General features: G+C 53.3%; 9 protein-coding genes across 9 annotated transcripts; 6 read left to right on the top strand and 3 right to left on the bottom strand.

The window, feature by feature from the left end:
- Positions 1-26: 26 nt before the first annotated feature.
- SEC31 (protein transport protein S31) lies at positions 27-4,530 on the bottom strand. Its single transcript, XM_003836480.2, has 5 exons — positions 4,137-4,530; positions 3,956-4,075; positions 847-3,902; positions 501-799; positions 27-450 (listed from the first exon to the last, which is right to left on the bottom strand). The coding sequence occupies exons 1-5, from the start codon at positions 4,343-4,345 to the stop codon at positions 406-408; spliced, it is 3,729 nt and encodes a 1,242-aa protein (XP_003836528.2). The 5' UTR covers positions 4,346-4,530; the 3' UTR covers positions 27-405.
- Positions 4,531-4,734: 204 nt separating this feature from the next.
- On the top strand, positions 4,735-5,266 carry IAQ61_008889 (uncharacterized protein; the record flags this gene model as incomplete). The annotated part of the gene is made up of 2 exons (XM_066098167.1): positions 4,735-5,064; positions 5,132-5,266. 2 exons carry the CDS (start codon positions 4,735-4,737, stop codon positions 5,264-5,266), a joined length of 465 nt encoding a protein of 154 aa, XP_065951806.1.
- Positions 5,267-5,994: 728 nt separating this feature from the next.
- IAQ61_008890 (uncharacterized protein) lies at positions 5,995-6,504 on the top strand (the record flags this gene model as incomplete). The annotated part of the gene is made up of 1 exon (XM_066098168.1): positions 5,995-6,504. One exon carries the CDS (start codon positions 5,995-5,997, stop codon positions 6,502-6,504), a length of 510 nt encoding a protein of 169 aa, XP_065951807.1.
- An 8-nt stretch (positions 6,505-6,512) lies between these two features.
- COX13 (Cytochrome c oxidase subunit 6A, mitochondrial) lies at positions 6,513-7,089 on the top strand (the record flags this gene model as incomplete). The annotated part of the gene is made up of 4 exons (XM_066098169.1): positions 6,513-6,570; positions 6,742-6,854; positions 6,906-6,969; positions 7,055-7,089. The coding sequence occupies 4 exons, from the start codon at positions 6,513-6,515 to the stop codon at positions 7,087-7,089; spliced, it is 270 nt and encodes an 89-aa protein (XP_065951808.1).
- Positions 7,090-7,691: 602 nt separating this feature from the next.
- On the bottom strand, positions 7,692-8,465 carry IAQ61_008892 (uncharacterized protein; the record flags this gene model as incomplete). Its single annotated transcript, XM_003836484.1, has 1 exon — positions 7,692-8,465. One exon carries the CDS (start codon positions 8,463-8,465, stop codon positions 7,692-7,694), a length of 774 nt encoding a protein of 257 aa, XP_003836532.1.
- Positions 8,466-8,846: 381 nt separating this feature from the next.
- IAQ61_008893 (uncharacterized protein) lies at positions 8,847-11,762 on the top strand (the record flags this gene model as incomplete). The annotated part of the gene is made up of 1 exon (XM_003836485.2): positions 8,847-11,762. The coding sequence occupies one exon, from the start codon at positions 8,847-8,849 to the stop codon at positions 11,760-11,762; it is 2,916 nt and encodes a 971-aa protein (XP_003836533.2).
- A 420-nt stretch (positions 11,763-12,182) lies between these two features.
- IAQ61_008894 (uncharacterized protein) lies at positions 12,183-13,427 on the top strand (the record flags this gene model as incomplete). The annotated part of the gene is made up of 1 exon (XM_003836486.2): positions 12,183-13,427. One exon carries the CDS (start codon positions 12,183-12,185, stop codon positions 13,425-13,427), a length of 1,245 nt encoding a protein of 414 aa, XP_003836534.2.
- Positions 13,428-13,991: 564 nt separating this feature from the next.
- On the top strand, positions 13,992-15,142 carry IAQ61_008895 (uncharacterized protein). Its single transcript, XM_003836487.2, has 3 exons — positions 13,992-14,289; positions 14,346-14,570; positions 14,620-15,142. Exons 1-3 carry the CDS (start codon positions 14,098-14,100, stop codon positions 14,965-14,967), a joined length of 765 nt encoding a protein of 254 aa, XP_003836535.1. The 5' UTR covers positions 13,992-14,097; the 3' UTR covers positions 14,968-15,142.
- IAQ61_008896 (uncharacterized protein) lies at positions 15,143-16,576 on the bottom strand. Its single transcript, XM_066098170.1, has 3 exons — positions 16,219-16,576; positions 15,828-16,146; positions 15,143-15,689 (listed from the first exon to the last, which is right to left on the bottom strand). Exons 1-3 carry the CDS (start codon positions 16,258-16,260, stop codon positions 15,184-15,186), a joined length of 867 nt encoding a protein of 288 aa, XP_065951809.1. The 5' UTR covers positions 16,261-16,576; the 3' UTR covers positions 15,143-15,183.
- Between the last annotated feature and the right edge of the window lie 53 nt (positions 16,577-16,629).

Here is a 16,629-nt window from a genome sequence, read left to right on the forward strand (position 1 = left end):
TCTTGGCGGCACTCCACGTGATATGACCTCATTGTGTATAATTGTCCTGGGAGCTGTGCCAAGTATACTTGTCTATTATTTGATGGCTTCTGTCCAATTCTTCACAATGTCAACAGACTGTAGTATCAAAATGAGAGTACTAGTCTTGAAGCTCGAGTAGCAAGTGATTATCTTTTCTAGTCATGGTGTTCTGTCCTTTGGTTGAGCATCGTGCACCTCCACATGTTTCCTCGTCGTAAACATCACTCAAGTCTCTCATGTAACCTGCATGACACCTTCTCCACTTTCCCAACAATCCCGAGAAACGAGCTACAGCAAACTGGCAGCCATTGCTCTCTGCTTGCAGTCTGTATAGGGCAAATCCCCTTTATACCACGAATATTAGCCTCTCAGAACAACTGGCATCTAAACGGTCGATTTGCTGAACTGAATGAGTCTTTTCACACCGACCTAGGATCAAATTAGTCACCGTCGAAGCAGTAATTCTCTTCATGACTTACCATCCAGTTGCTCCCTTCATCCGTCTTGTTTGTCATCAGATTCGAGAAGATAGCAATGGCTTCGTCATACTGCTTGCTTTGGATGTTATCTACCAGCTTGTTCAGCTCTTCGATTGTATCCGGCTTGAGAAGGTCTTCATTGTTGAGGTGGTCGAACAAAATGTTGAGTCGCTTCTCGGTATCTACCACATGTTGTTTGTATTGTGCTGGTGCTTTGGATTTCACTCGTTGCATATCTGCATCAAGCACCTCATAGATCCGGCGGGAACTGTCTGGAATGTGTGATCTATCACCAGGAGCTTCCATATATTAGTGCAATGCAATCAAGCAAACGAAGCTGACTTACGAAATTTGGCCGTAGTGGCAGTTGCAGGCTGTGACTGGCCGGTACCCGGTCGAGATTCTGACTTCGGCAGTCCACCTGGCGGGGGTCCAGCTCGCGGTGGGCCTTGTGGCGGGCCCTTTGGAGGCGGTGGAGCAGCTGCAGCAGGCATTTGTTGGGCCGGAGATGCAGCATAAGGGGATGGCACGGGAGCAAATTGGCTGGGTGGTGGTGCGATGTTTCGCGGCGGGGGCATACCACCCTGAGGAGCAGAAGGTTGAACTCCAGGTGCAGGAGCATAGCGGTTTGAAGGTGGTGCAGCGGCAGTGGGTGGCTGGTATGGTGATACTCCACGTTGCACTGGAGCTTGTGGAGGTGGCGCAAAGCCACTAGGCTGCGGTGGGGCATACGCATTGGTTACGGGTGAAGGTGCGTACGGGTTCGGCACACCTGCTTGTGGGTGACCTGCCGAAGGAGAAGTCATACGAGGCGGGCCTTGGGGAGGTCCCTTGGGGGGAGGCGGAGGTGTTGAACGAGCTCCCGGTGAGAATGGGCCTTGCGGTGGACCAGCAATGGGCTGTTGTTGATTGGCGAATGGCGATGCTACAGCATTAATCGGAGTGCCGCGACGCGATGATGATTTTGGCGGTCCAAAATCTGGCGTGTCGTTCCAAGCAGGGATGTTGCCTCGATTCGCGGCAGGTGTAATAGATGGCGAGCCTGCCGTATTGCGTGGAGGCGGTGGAATAGAATGTGGCTGAGGAGTGGGCATGCCACCAAATCTTGGTTGGGGAACAGCACCAGCTGGCGCGTAAGCACTTTGGCCAGGCATCGAGGGCGTATAGAGAGACTGGGCCGGGGTTTGTGACTGCTGAGCTAGGGGGTTCATGGGCGCATAGGGTCCGGCGCTGGGCTGCGACTGGAGAGAGGTTACAGGAGTATAGGCCGAGTTCGTTTGCGGTGCCATCGAAGCCTGCTGTACGGGAGCTCCGTATGAAGAAACGATACGTGTGTTGCGCTGGCCTGCTGGTACAGTCTGTGCTCGAGGAGCTGCTGCTTTGGATGATGATACCTTTCTTGTTGCCTGTGAGACCCTGTTCCTGGCGACGTCTGCGGCAGGGTATTTCTCCGGCAAGAGGTTCAGATACTTTTCGGCTATTGGGAGCTGACCATGTGCCGATGCAATATCAGCATATTCCACATACTTCGCATACAGTGGTTCAAGTTTCCAGTCGGCATCCTTCCCCTGCTCTTCGTCTTTGAAAGAGGTGACCTTTCGGAAGACGGTGACCTTCTCAATGAAGTCTTGTAGTGATCGTGCGTGAATAGAAAAGCTACTGTCGGTCGCTGATTGCTCAATGCCCGCCTTCTCGCTTTCTTGAAGTTCTTCTGCCCAATTGACAACTACCTTCTCCAACTTGGAACCAGCCAAATAACAGAAGGATGCGTCCTTACGAGCGGAACGGTTGCCATCTGCGACAGCCTCTTCTAAGCGGTCACCAAGTGCCTCACAAAGATCTGGGAATTCCTCCTGGCTGGCGAACGTGCAAATAGTCGCCATGACTTCCTTCCAGTCCTTGAGGTCGGCATTGTAAACGATATCCCAAAGATTTTTTCCTACAACCGAGGCGAGAAGGCGCAAGTAATTCGGAGCATCCGACTGTCTCTTGAAATACGCAGCTTGGGCTTTGGCTATGCACTTCTCGCCGCCGCAGATAGCGATCATGAAAGCATCCGACAATCGATTTTCCTTCAAACATACGTCCAACGCAGCTTCGAAATTGCCCAGCATCAGCGCACGAGTGACTTTGGTATCGGCTTCTGACTCTGTGCCTGTGTACACCTGGAATGGATTGTTGGTCTTTGCGCCCTTGGAGGCAGCGAGATCGGATAAGAAATTGCCTTCATCCGTTGATTTGTCGAAGAATGATGCGCCTTCATCAGTCCCATTGCTGGTTTCCACCTCTTTCTTCTCCGTGGACTCCTGATCCTCAGCGTCTGCAAATCCAAGGTAACCAATCAGCTTGCTTCTGGGGTTGTCCGAGGTTAATGTTTCAATGACAGTCCAATCGGCCTTTTCCTCGTCGGTATTGGCCTTTGCGATTTTCGATTCGCAGATGGACGTTAGATCACCAGTCTCCAAAGCCTTGTCAAATTCTTCACTAGCTGTACTGATCTCAGAATCTACAGCGAAGGAAGAGATGCTGACCTTGGACTTGGAGTCTACCACACCAAAACGGACAAGCTTTCCACCGAAGCCAAAGGCCACACCCGCTCTTCTCTTCAGCCACTTGGGTGGTGATTTCAGTGAAAAGGAAGCGCCCTGGGGTTCTGCATGTGTCTGCGAGAAGAAGTCTTCCCCCTCAGGTGCTTGAGCAGCGGTCTTGTTCTGATCGACCGAAGCACCGGTGTTCTGGAGTGTTTGAATGGCAATTTTGCCATCAAAGGAAGCCGTTGCAAGGAGATTCGGATTCGAAGGATTGAATCTGGTCTGGAATGTCCAGTTTGTAACAACGGGGAACTCGCCCAGTTGCTCCCCACTGTGAGGATTCCAAGCAATAGTCCGGTTGTCTTTGCCGCAGGATAAGAGAATATCACTGTCTTGGGCACACCATGAGAGGGAGAGCACGCCTTGGTCATGTGCTTGCAAAGTCTTCTCTGGAGCGTTGGTGTTGCGGAGGTCCCAAACAAGTACAAGAGGATTCTGATCGGTTGGAATCGCGGTGACAAGCCTCGTTGGGACATCTGGGTCCCAAGACACGGCGCTGACAGTTTTCCGCCCAAAGTGGTTCAGTGTGAGATTTTCCTTCTTGCCCTTGACGTCCCAGACAGTCACAAAGCCGCCACTGCTGCCGGTCGCGAGGATGTGCGCTACCTTCTTATTCCAGTCCAACGTAGTGTATTCGTCAGGGTTCGCGCCAGCCTTACCGAGGCGGAAGGACTTGGATTCGTCATCAAGGTCGTGGACAAACAGTTCGCCCTTTGCTCCTGCTGAGGCAAGGATGTTAGGTCGGAACGGATTGAACTGTATCGCTTGAATTGGCCCGGTGTGCTTGTCGATCTGGTCGATTTGGGCATCGCTGTGAGCAGTCAGCATCCCGCAGCTGGCCAAAGAAGATATGGAACAACTGACCTGGCGCCTGCCTGCAACTTGTCCGCGTCCCAGAGCACCAATGCGCCGCTGTCGAGAGCACCCGCTATTATGCCCCGCGGGTGTTGCTCACTCGGCTGGCTCCATGCAATGTCGTTGAATCTGCGAGCATTCATCAGCCAACCATTGGACACTTTGTCCCAAGAACCAGGGCTGGCTGTACCGTGAGTCTACGCTGAGCGAGGCGACAGGCTTAAGCTCAACGCCCTGCTCGCTGTCGTCGAGCTTGAGCTCCCACAGCTCCAATTGCGTGTCATTGGAGAAGTCGGCATCCACTGCACCAGCCTTGGTCCCCGTAGCAATCAATGGCTGTGTTGACCCAGGCGACCACGCAAAGGTGGCCGTCCTGGGTATCTCTCGCAGGCGGACCATGGTGGAGCAGCGCTGGCTCGGTAGTATGCTGATAAGTCGGAGTAGGCCAGAAAGGAGAAAGAAAGAGGCTGTGAGGACGCAAAATGTGTTGCAGAATTGTGAAGCAGGAGATTGTGACGGGGAAGAAGCGCAAATGTGTTCAAACCACAGTCAGGAAGGCAGTACGACGACTCCTTCAACGTTGCCCATCAACATCCACCTGTCCTTCCCTGGTCATCGCTGCGGGCTAGTGGGTCACACTAATGATATCACGTGACATGGATTTAATATCACTTCCAACCTTCGACGTACCAGACTACATGTAACCTCCCAAGCAGGCGGGCAAGACTTTCCGCATTTGCTGCCCCTCATAACGCACATCGCGTTTCTGTCCTAGGATTGCAGCCGACATGTCCAATCTTTCCGATACATCGCGTCTCAAGGCCACCGTGTTTGTCGGCGGCCTAGACCAAGCAGTGACGCAGCAAACACTCTTCCATGCCTTCTTACCGTTTGGCGACATTGTCGAAGTAAATCTTCCAAAGCCAGATATACCAAAGGAAAATGAACAACATCGGGGCTTTGGTTATGTCGAATTCGAGTCGGCTTCTGACGCAATAGATGCCATTGATAACATGGACCGAAGTGAGCTGTACGGCTCAGTCATCAAGGTTGCAGCAGCCAAGCCTCAGAAGGATGCAAATGAGGGACTGGGAAGCAAGACAGCGATTTGGGAACAGGCACGTTGCAGAGCGCACATCAGAGCGCACATCACAGGAATTTCAACGGTATGCTGACAGTTTGTAGGAGGGTTGGCTAGCTAAGCATGCCGTGAGCGAAGAGGAGCGCCAGGCTACTGACGGACAGGAACAGTCGAACGGCCCTATGGATCCCATGCAGGGCCTGGAAGGGCTCGACGAAGCAGGACCAAAGCCGGTGTGAGCAGCTTCTCTTTGGGGGGAAACATGTGGGGTTCTGGTTTGAGGGTGTTTGAGGCGCATGTGCATCGTTTGACGTGATACCAATAGTCGTAGCAAGACCCTATGCTTCTTCACTGAGGTTCTGCAACAATTTTGTGTGGATACAGGAGTCTGGGAACTCAAAGAGCAACCGAGGGTATATCAGGCGGGCGAACAGCCCTTCACTTCAGTAAGCCGATTGCCGACTTCATCTTGTTCAGACGATATTCGACACAGAGTACCAACGACTTGAGACGGCTAAATAATACGCAAGGAAACTTGATGCTGAAATGCCGAATTGATTGTTCCTCCAATGTAAAACTATACACATGGCTTGCAAGCCTCTTTCGAGCCCCAGGTTTGGTTGTAACTTGTGTTCTGTGCTGCACCAGAGTCTACGAAAGCTTGCCTTGCCTCTTCAGGCGGAGGGTCTTGTCGACCCAGAGCTTACGAGTGATGGAGAAAATTGCGGCTACGACAGCAACGCTGGGACTGTGTCAGACCATCTGTGGTGGGCCATCGATTGCAGAGCCTAGGGGACTTACCCGAGGACCACAACTGCACAATTTTGTTAGCATGACATGTTTGTCAGAGGAGAAACAGGGTCGGGGAAGACATACTGAGGGGCCAGATCTCAGTGGGAATGTTCTTGAGCTGGCGAAAACGCTGGGAGGCGGTATGGGCTAGACAGGTCAATTGGCATCCTCCCACATGGTTCCTGGCGGCGCAATCGGCTTACCACCTTGCTCTTCCTTCTATGTGCAGTTAGCATGTGCCACTTTGCCCGGCCCGCAAGCTACAAGGACGTACCGGCACAGGGCTGCGCATCTGCAGCGTCTGGCGCACGAAGAGCTGGGGGCTCTGGCGCATCATCATCATGCGCGTGGGCCGCATGGCCATGGCCCTGGTAACTTTGAACATGTTGTCGTTTGTAGTCGTGTTGTGCACGGGATGGAGGAGAGGCGGGGGATCAGAGAGTGGAGAGTGGAGAGGACTGTTCAATTCGTTGTAGTTTCGTCACAGGATCGCAGTCAGGAACTTGGGAAGCTTGCGGGCGTTGCTTGCCCGGAAAACGCCGAGCAGGGCAGCGAATCGAGTGGTGGACAAAGCGCGGTTTGGGGTCAGCCCATCATCGCAACCTTACAACTTCACCACCGTCACCAACTCCGACTGCCACCAGCCATTGCCGCCACCTCACCCCTTCACAGACAAGGTCTTTAATCGCAATCATGTCCGACAACGAGAACGGCGACGAGCTCGTCACCAAGCCCTTCAAGTTTGTTACTGGTGAGCTGCTACTGCGCCCGCACGGCCTGCATATCTGATAGCTAACTTTCGCCCCTCCCAGCCGGTACGCTCACTTAGACATCACTCTCCTCCACCGCACGAACTGCTGCTTGAATATCGGGGGAGATATGGGCGAAATTTGACAGAACTGACAAGCTTGTTGTGCCACAGGCTTCGATGCCCGCTTTCCCAACCAGAACCAGACCAAGCACTGCTGGCAGAACTATGTCGACCATCACAAGTGCATTATCGCCAAAGGCGAGGACTTTGCGCCGTGCCGCCAGGTTCGAGTTTTCCGCGACGCCTAATTCGGAGTATGTGCTGACACAATGCAGTTCATGCTGGCCTACAAGTCCCTTTGCCCTAGCGGCTGGACATCGCGATGGGATGATCAGCGCGGTAAGTATCTTCGAGACAGATAGCGATGTGCTTGTGCTGTACTTGAAGGCAATTGAATTCGGTGATGAGCTGACCCTTTTCTCAGAGAACGGCAATTTCCCAGTCAACCTGAACCAGTAGAAGGCTTTCCATGGCAATCCTCGGCATGCAATGATTTCACAGACAAGGAGCTGGAACGATCAGAGTTTGCCACTTGCACCTTAGAGCACCTGTATCATAGCGATCGATATCAGCAATGCAGGCCTGATTCATAGGATATACCATTACCATGTGAAGAATTGTTATGTCATTGAATAGTTGCGTTGATCTGTACTTTGTGAGCACAGACACGACGCATTCCCTGGACCTTGAGCACCAAACCTTGCCATAGTCGCTGTGGGGGTCATGTAGGTGCTCTTGGTACATAGTAGCAGTATTGCGAGCAACGATGTAAATCTAACAAGGATCGCCTGTTTGCGAGGCGCTTCGGAGCAGCTCTTCGATGATTGTGGCAGTATCTAGCAGGCACAGACAAGAGCTTCGGTAGTTGGTGCAAATAGATTTATGATTCTAAGAGAGCATACCCGCCCTGTGACTAAATAGGAGTAGTACTCGCTACGCTTTCCAACCCAATGTAGTACATAACGCCGTGCTCAATCAAAGACAAGAAAATGTGAGCTTTGCACAATATGGGACCAATCATTAAAGGGCATTTCGAGATGTTGAGGAGGATGCAAGGCAGCTCAATTGGGTAATGACATGGTCGCTAGTCGCCCGACATACGTTGGTCTATGGCAATTGGATCGCTTCGGATTTTTGAAGTCGTACGCAGTAGACATTGGGACATACGACCAATATGGCCGAGTACCAATCAGAGGAGCGTACAGTCGTTGATGTCGTTTCAACGCCCAATTCGGGTCCTCAGTGCGTGCGCATGTAGTAGCATCCTCGTCCTCCTCTTCAAGCACGGTGGCAATTCCACCATCGGTCCCAGTCACACTATCTTTCCGCTCGTGTTTTGGATCCGAGCCTTCTAGCGAGGATGCACGTGCTGCGTAACTTGAATCGTAGACTTGGCGCGCTTCCGGGTCCAGGAGAGTGTCGAAAGCTGCCTGCAACGCGCGGTATTTCTTGGCATCGCTTTGGAAATACACTGCTCGCAGTCGACGATAGGCGGCTTTGATGTCCTCGGTGGTTGCATGTGGATCCAGCTCGAGAATTGCATAATGGTCGACATCCAAGGTCTCGTTGCTAGGCGACGCCAATGCGCCCTGCTGTGAGGTTGGAGAGACCATGGGCGCTCTTTGGGCGAGAATGATGGAGGCGTCAGACACGTATATGGAAGCTCTCTTGGTATGCTGCATCGGTGCATGTGACGCGACACTCATGGGCCGTGGACGTTGTAGTACTTCGGAAGCGTGGCGTTCGTGGTCAACACGTCGTTTGGTGCGCAGGGGACTGAGGCTTATGGAGCACATTTGCGGAACATGTGGAAGGGCAGAGCAGGATTGCATCATGTTGAGAGATTGAGAAACAGGTGCAGGCTGGAGAGGGTATGCAAGACAAAGAGGCAGCAACAATGTGTGAGGAGAAGGGGGGGGGGTTTACAAGGGGGAATGTGAATTGTTGTGAGGATGCAGTTGGGTGGGAAACATTCATGTCTTGGATGGGTCCCGGTGGCCGCGCAACGCAGGGGAACCAGGAACGCTGTGCGAGACAGGGGGATGGTGACATAAGCGGGCACTCTGCCGGCGACAATGAAATGAACTTTTTGTGTGTGTGTGTGCAATCAAACGTCGAGCCCGGACCTGACAGCTGAAACAAAAAATGTCCGTGGCTGGAAGGAGTCCGCACGCAAGGCCTTTTGGACGTCAGTGCAGAGAGGGAGTGCGCAGTGAATGTCACCGGTGAAAGAGCGTGTAGTGTGTAGAATCTACTACTATGTTACTCCATGTCACCACCCTACCCATGTTGCCCATGTCCTGTTGTTGTACCGCCCAGTGAATGATGGCTGCATCTTTGTGCAGAGCACGTGCTACCGCGTCTACGCTAAGCCGAACACGGCCAACTTGTCTGCCGGAGTTTCTTTGGCGAGAAGTGCCGATACCGATACACGTGACAGTAATTTTCACAAGTCTGGACATCTGGACATCTGGACTGGTCAATTGCACAGTGGACACCACCTCCTGTCCCACGCCCCCGTCTCACCTGTGCTGAGGCGAGCGGAATACCCGCACCTAGAACTCCAGGGAAGTGGCGCGACAATTATGGCCGATAGTTCAAGGAAGAGAAAGCAGACGGTAGACCATGGCAACCATGGCAACCATGGGAAACGCCCGCGATTCCTTCAGAAGCCACAGCACAACATCGCTGCAACGCCTACGAGGAACGCGTATCCCAATGGCGAGATCAATGTCAAAAACTTCCTCAAGTCGCACGAAGTTGAGATCAAATCGCTCGAGCATGCCATCAAGGCTGCCAAGCAAGCTCTTACTCGTCGCGCTTTCCAGGATGTCCCGCGAGAATTGCGGCGGCGAACTGCGAGCCACAACCCGCAGCGCGTGCCAAAGAGGCTGCGAGCCAGGTCGAAGCAAGAGGCCAAGGAGGACAACACGCCGCTCGCAAGAGGTACCAGCGGCAGCGGCAGCGGAAAAGGCAAAATCAAGTTCCTTCGTAAAGAGGGTAGAGAGAAGAGCCGGCAGACTTGGGAGGAACGGGCTAAGAGGAGGAAGGTTGAGTCTAGTATCGAAGCTCCTGGTAAGCCAGAGTCGACCAAGCAACCAAAGCAACTCACTGCAGCCCAGGCGACCAATGTTGCCTCTGGGAGGAGGCGTACATTTCCCCCTCTAGCAACTCCTCCTACACCGCCCTCACGATTCCGCAAACGGCAAAAGGGAAAGACCTGGCTTCCGACACACGTCTGGCATTCGAAGCGTGCTCGTATGACAGATCCAAAGGATCCTCTTTGGGGCTTTGCGATCCCGCTACAGCCTGTTGTCAAGGCATATCGTCTAACCCATCGATCTGCGACTCAGCGAGGAGCTGTTGCATGGGACACAAGCTACATGTCTACGCTTGGCCTTGAAGGTGCAGCAACCAGCATCATCAACTTACTCAAAAGCCTGAATTTTGCTACCGGAAGTCTAGAAAATCCGTGGCAGGATCGAGGAAGAGCAAAGAGGTGGATGCTGGGCACGAGGTCTTGGGACGGCTGGATCTGCGAAAGAGAAGCAATCCCTCCAAAGAAAATCGCTCTGATCACGGCCATTTGGTGTGTGCCCGACCCACAGCTTCCCAAAAGGAAGCTCTTCATACGCGTGCACCCTGCCGCATTTCCGGCGGTCTGGAATGAAGTGGTCCGGACCGCAAAGGTTCAGAAGCCATGTGTTACTGTACAAGATCTCCGCTATGAGATTGGATCCATCGAGATCACCGGCCCGGCCGCTGCAGAAACACTAACGTCCATTCTTGTTCCCATTGAAAATACAGGTGCAGTGGGTCATGCGCCACAGACACTATGGGGTAGTCTTGCATCCACTACAGATGCCGCTTCGCTGCCTGCAGGTGCATTGCTGGCATTTGACATTTCAGATCCTCGATTAAGGGACCCTCCCTCAACAAGTCCGCTTCTGGCGGATCAGAGATCGCTAGATGCTCTTACGGACATACTCGCGTCTTGGCCGATAGATACTACACAGACGACGCCCTCCATCTTTGATCGCAATGCACGGATGGCCGCTGCCCGCTCTATGCTGTCTCAGAAATCCATCAATCGCCGAAGGAGTGGATGCACGCTTGGTGAGCATCCTGATATCAAGCCCACAGATGCACAAATTCCTGTACTGGTCTATGTATCACGAGCAAGCAAGACTTGGACAGTGTTACTGCCCTGGAAAAGTGTGATGGCTGTATGGCGAAGCATCATGCGTTATCCGGTAAGCACTGGCGGCAATCCCAGATTTGGTGGGATTAAGGAGCGCCGTCAAGTTTACTTTGAGCGTTCGTTACCTTACTTCCCATACGATTGCCCTGGTACCGATGCTGGGTGGGCTTGGGAGCTCAGAGAGCGCGCAAGCAGAAAGCACGAGTGGACGAAGCGGCCCAAGGGAAAGAGAATCGAATGGACGACGATCGATCTAGGCAATGGTAGGAAGGGAGAAACTGGAGATCCTTGGGCGTGTGAGTGGGAGTATTTGCTACCGGAGGGAATTAACGAATCCGGGGGAAAACCTGGAGAGCTCCGCCCACTCTTTCAACAGCTGTCACTTGATGAGGCACGCAATATCGTTAAAGAGGCATCTTCACATGTCAAGGACCGCCACTCGGCAAGGCTTTTGGCAGTGAAGATATCCATGATACAACGAGGGACTCCGACGGATTGTGCTCGTGTCTATCGACTTCCAGCGAACAACATGGAGCTGCGAGCTCGATGGTTGGCATTGATGCCACAGGCAGGAAGAGAAGCTCCGCCCAAGAAGCGATCGACTTATGCGCGGAGCGAGCTGCCAGCGCACTTGCAGCTTAAGGCCCTCGCAAGGGCTCTGACAACGCCAACAGAGATACAGGGTGGACCGCCCAAGGCCGGTGAGCAAGACTATCCAGTGGTCCCAGATGAGGAGGATCTCATTGGATTTGTGACGACGGGTAACTACAACCTTTGTGAGGGGATACCGACTGCTGTTGCAAATGTGGCTCTGGACCGGATCATGTGTGCTGTTAAGGAGGGGGGTGGCCTAGCAGCCGAGAATCGATTGTGCATTGTAAGGCAAGCTGGTAGCACGATTGGTAGATTGGCGAGGTGGGAGGCAGTATGATGGGAGAGGCAATGTGTAGCATAGAGCAGTGTTAGTTACAATATGAATACCATGATAGATGCTGTAGACATGATGGGATGTCGGTGCAGTGCATTTCAGCGTGTATGTAAGCGAACCGCGACGCTAGCAAGGGTACCGGTACAGTCGAGGGTCATGCTCATGTCTGTCTTCGTCTCTCAGCAAGCGACGCCGGCTCTCATCCATATTGCATGTACTGATCTTTATAATAGATAGGAGGTACATAGTAGGTAGATAGGAGGCGAATGGCACGAATTGCGTAGCGTGTGCCTTCCAAGGTTCTCGCGACCCCCCACAGCCTGGAGTTGTGGACACTGCGGACGCTCACGGGGCTCAACTCAACGGGTCAGCCATCCCGAGGTCACCACCACCACCCTAACCACCAACGCCCTCATTGCCACCATGTCTGAAGACCGCGCCGTCCAAGAGGAGGACGAGGGCGTCGGCGCTGCCGTTGGTCTGCCAGCCGAGGCGCTGGCGGAGCTGACGAGAGATATCCTCGACGACGTTATCAGCAACATGGTCTTCAGCACCGCGCTGGCCTGCCACCGCTCCGAGAAACTGTTGCGCATGCAGTCGGCCGCCACACAGGCTGAATCCATGGCCCTCGCCAATCTCGAACCACAGTCGCAGAAGCAAAACGCCAACAGCGCCGGCGCCTCGACGATTCCCACGGCCGAGACGGCAGCGGCCAAGTACGACAACGGGCGCGTCTTCCTCAAGGGAAACCCGCTCAAGACGACGCCCGAGATCATCTGCCCGCACTGCAAACTGCCCCGCCTGATGCACCCGATCATGGGCAGAGGCATGCAGACGCCTGACCTCACCAAAGAGTATTGCATGCTCTATCCGTGGGTCCAGCGCCCCGGCCACGATGTCTACGGCAACCCGTTTCCGACAGACATGGCCAAGAGCAAGAAGGAGCGCGAGCTCATTAAGCAGCAGCAGAAGAACGCTGAGAAGGAGAGCGTGGGCACGCCTGGCTCCCAGGACACCGACATGGCCCCGGGCGACACCAAGGAGATCAAGCTCAACACGGGCGGCAAGCCTGCCTCGTACATCCCCTGGCACACGTGCCCTAATTGCAAGCGCAGTCTGCTCATCACTCGCTTCGCACAACATCTGGAGAAGTGTCTGGGTATCAGTGGCCGGCAGAGCTCACGAAATGCCATGGCCAAGCTGGTCGGCCAGAACGGTTCGGGCTCAGGCCTGGGCACAACACCACTGGGCAGCCGAATGGGCACCCCGGCGCCAGCATCGCAAGACGCCTCTGTGCCCGTCAGCAAGGGCAAAGGAAAAGGCATCAGCCCCGTCAAGCGGCTGAATGCCGCCGACGATGACGTAGACGAACTGGCAGACGACACACCAGAGCGCAAGAAGATCAAGAAGAAGAGCTCATACGTCAAAAAGGCTGATAGGGATAAGCCTTCCTCGGGCGGGACTTTGAAGGTCAAGCTGAAAACTAGCCGCCCCGATATAGAGCGGAAGCAGAGCGAAATGAGCGAACGATCTGAAGGCAAACGAGACCGGGAAGGCGATGATGGCACAGAAGCGCCTCAGAAGAAGAAGATCAAGCTTAGTCTGGGCAAGTCTGACAGCATTCGGACGAGCGCGAGTGTGGAGCCAGCAAGTACCCTGGATGATTAATAGGAGTCCGCCTGGCGCTATCGACTCTGAACTTTGGGGGATTTCAAAGAAGATGGGAGTGTAAAGTATACCTGTACAACGGGCGGATTGCATCACGTGGGCGTCTTTTTTTTTACCTTTTTTATTTTGGCAACGGGACAGTACAATACCATAACGCGGGAGGGGCTTGGAACAGTCGGGTCATAGACTGAAGGCGTTTTAATGTGGTGCTTTGCTGCCACTCTTGGGTAGCTTGATTGAATTGTTCATCTAAGTTGTACACTATGATTCCGGACGCAGGGAGAGCTGAGCTGTATGTGCTCTTCGCATAATGATGAATTACAAGACTGCGAATGCTATTTCTGCCGCAACCTCTCCCTCTAATAAGTGATGCATAGGTCGACTAGAAGGACATGTAACCTGACTACGTTTGACTGCTCCTCTGACAAGACTACTCATTGCAGTTGAAAAACTAGCCAGTCGATAGAAACAGCAACAGAAACTTCTTTTTCCTGCAGCTAGAATTGATGTTGGGCACAGGTATCACGATGTCGACAGTCCGCCTGCGGGAGCTGGATCATCATGCGTGCCTTCCCGAAAGCCTGGAGTATATCTGGATGCCGCTCCCTGATACCATTCTTACCTCTACTCATCTCACAAGGTCTCCTCCAGGCATCCACACAGCACGCCGATGATGACACTGATTCGCAAGACCACCCCAATCCAGCTCGATCTGTGCGGTTTGAGCTCAGACATCGAGTTGTCAAGCCCTGTCCGACAGTTGACCGCACAGCCTAAAGACCCGGTGACCACTGTGAAGGCTGTGGGAGGTTCTGGTGCGCAGGAATCGGGGTCGCCTAAAGGTGCTAATGCAAGCGTCAAGGTCAATCTTCATGACTTCCGCAAGCATACAACCGTCAGAGCACTAATGTGCTACAGTCTCATCGTAGTATGGGCTTCAGACCCAATCAAAGTTCATCTAAGAAACCATGTATACGAGAGAGGACCATGGGGCAAGTACCCGACTTCAACGCATATGAGCGTCAGTCTTCGAAGAGATTGAAGTCAGCCGAGGTATACCTACTGTCGAAGGAATTCGATCGCAAGACAGCACCCTTCACCACTACTCAGCTCAAAGAAAATGGCAATGTGATGCATATCGTCGTTAGTATACATTGCTCACGTCGCAGAATGGGCTGACCAGTAACCCTAGCCATCTGTCACTGCCAAGACGACATCCTCTACCAACATTGTGCAGAGTTCGTTAGATACTGTGACCCAGGTAATTGCTACGCTTGGTCAGAAGCTCAGTGAAACGGAGCACGTTTTAAGAGAGGCCGAAGACAGGTCCTACCGCCTCGAGCTGGAGCTGGTAGCTGAAAGACAGTCACGCCGGGTCAAGGATGCAAAGATTGCAAGGTTGGAGAGGGAACTTGGGAACGAAAAGAAGAATTGCCAAATTCTGGAGGATGCACAGAAGAAGTTGGACCAGATCCAAGCACTGTGCGGTGGCCTTGGTGGTGGGGCAGATCCGGGGCTCAAGCGGGAGTTGGGAAGATAGGATGACATCTTGCACTTGGAGCCCTTGCATATCATCAGTACTTGCCTTCTCTTGTCTCATCATAGCTTCTACGAATGGCATGAGAATGATGTACAAGGGCTGGGCAAACAGAATGTTGGGCTGGAGCAGGCATGTATTGACAACGAGGATAAGGAGAAGGAGTCGTGGCAGAAGCTGTTTGATTCAATAGTCTCATCTTTCACTCGGCCTAGGACTCTACCAATCAATTTCCTTCTCGCTCTGCCAAAAAGCTCCAGTCTGGCCGCGGATGTCCTGTAGAGCAAGCATGACGGGCGTCTGCGCACCCTCGTCTGGCGTCTTGGTGCCATTACCTTTGGTCATGTCCGTATTCACATAACCTGGACAACAGCTGTTGATCAGCACGCTGCTGCCCTTTTGCTTCTCGGCCCTTGCGAGCGCCCTGGTCGCACCAATCAGACCAGCCTTGGACACAGCGTACGCCGCGCTCGGAAACCCAGCATCCTTCTCCTTGCCCGCTTGGACGGCGGCGTGGAAGTCCTTCATGATGCTTGTGATGTCCTCTTCGGTCCTGGCAGCCTGGAAGCGATTGCGGACTTGCTCCGAGTATTTGTCTAGTTTGCCGACTGCGCTTGCAACATTGATGATGCGGCCGGTGGGCTTGAGGAGAGGGAGGAAGGTGTGGCATGCCTCGAGGGTTTTGTAGTAATTGCACTCGAGTGTTGTGCTTACTACCTTTGCATCTATTCACGTCTCAGTCGCCTGGCTCGATGCACACCTGGTCTAGACACCGTGATGCCGATGTACCTAACTAGATGTCTAGACAGCCAATGTGCTGAGGTACATGGTCGGTAGTCACGGCGGCGGGCCTGCCTACTTACCGAAGCCATTCAGAGCGATTCCGGCATTGTTGATGACAAAGTCAATGCCATCCTCGTGCGCCGCCTTCAACTCGGCCGCAAAGCTCCTGATACTGTTGCTGTCGGTGATGTCGAGCTGATGGTATTTGATCTCGGAGAGCCCCCCATCGGCCTTCAACGCTTTGGCTTGCTTCAGCTGCGCATCGTTTTCCAGGCTTTGGACTGCGGCTTCGCCCCGACCCTGGTCGCGGGCAGTGAGATAGACCAACAAGGAGCCGTTGCTGGCTGGCGATGTGGGATACTGGAGTGCCAGCTGGCGGACTATGGCGAGGCCGATACCCTACGGTAGGTTGGTGGAGTTAGCCATGGCGACCACGCCGACTTGACTAGGTACCTTTCAGGGTTTGCGTACCTTGTTCGCGCCCGTGACGACGCCGATTGTTTGGGGTGACATGCTGCTCGTTCTGCTTCAACTGATTACAACAGACAAGATGGAAAGAGACGACAGTCCGTCCAAGGCTCGCCGCACTCGCCTTTGATCATCACAAACTGCGGGGACTTGCTCTGTAACAGGGTCACTACTGGTACGTCACTAGCCCTAATTATGGTAATTCCCCGCTTGCTACTCCTATAGGTACGGTACCGCCGTTGTAAGATCTCCGAGTACGTGTGTAAGTTACTAGATACTGTACATGGGTCTCCTGCAAATGCTTAAGCAGAAGGTGGTTTTTAGAGAAAGAGTATGGTGGCCAATGTATTTTAGACCACAGCAAGGATGCTAATGGAGTTATGTTCAGTATCTACTGCATTCGACTGAGTGTGC

This window comes from Plenodomus lingam, assembly GCF_022343315.1.
Source record: "Plenodomus lingam strain CAN1 chromosome Unknown contig_5, whole genome shotgun sequence".
Lineage (NCBI taxonomy): Eukaryota > Fungi > Ascomycota > Dothideomycetes > Pleosporales > Leptosphaeriaceae > Plenodomus > Plenodomus lingam.

Excerpts from the sequence above, each read along its gene's own strand:
- IAQ61_008896 (XM_066098170.1), bottom strand. The coding sequence starts at position 16,260 with ATGTCACCCCAAACAATCGGCGTCGTCACGGGCGCGAACAAG. Across the intron at positions 16,147-16,218 it reads TCGTCACGGGCGCGAACAAG|GGTATCGGCCTCGCCATAGT; the intron begins GTACGCAAACCC and ends AACCTACCGTAG. Across the intron at positions 15,690-15,827 it reads AATCGCTCTGAATGGCTTCG|ATGCAAAGGTAGTAAGCACA; the intron begins GTAAGTAGGCAG and ends AGACGTGAATAG.
- IAQ61_008895 (XM_003836487.2), top strand. The coding sequence starts at position 14,098 with ATGATGACACTGATTCGCAAGACCACCCCAATCCAGCTCGATCTGTGC. Across the intron at positions 14,290-14,345 it reads GTGCTAATGCAAGCGTCAAG|TCTCATCGTAGTATGGGCTT; the intron begins GTCAATCTTCAT and ends AATGTGCTACAG. Across the intron at positions 14,571-14,619 it reads GCAATGTGATGCATATCGTC|CCATCTGTCACTGCCAAGAC; the intron begins GTTAGTATACAT and ends CAGTAACCCTAG.
- SEC31 (XM_003836480.2), bottom strand. The coding sequence starts at position 4,345 with ATGGTCCGCCTGCGAGAGATACCCAGGACGGCCACCTTTGCGTGGTCG. Across the intron at positions 3,903-3,955 it reads AAGTTGCAGGCAGGCGCCAG|CGATGCCCAAATCGACCAGA; the intron begins GTCAGTTGTTCC and ends GACTGCTCACAG. Across the intron at positions 451-500 it reads ATGAAGGGAGCAACTGGATG|GTCGGTGTGAAAAGACTCAT; the intron begins GTAAGTCATGAA and ends ATTTGATCCTAG.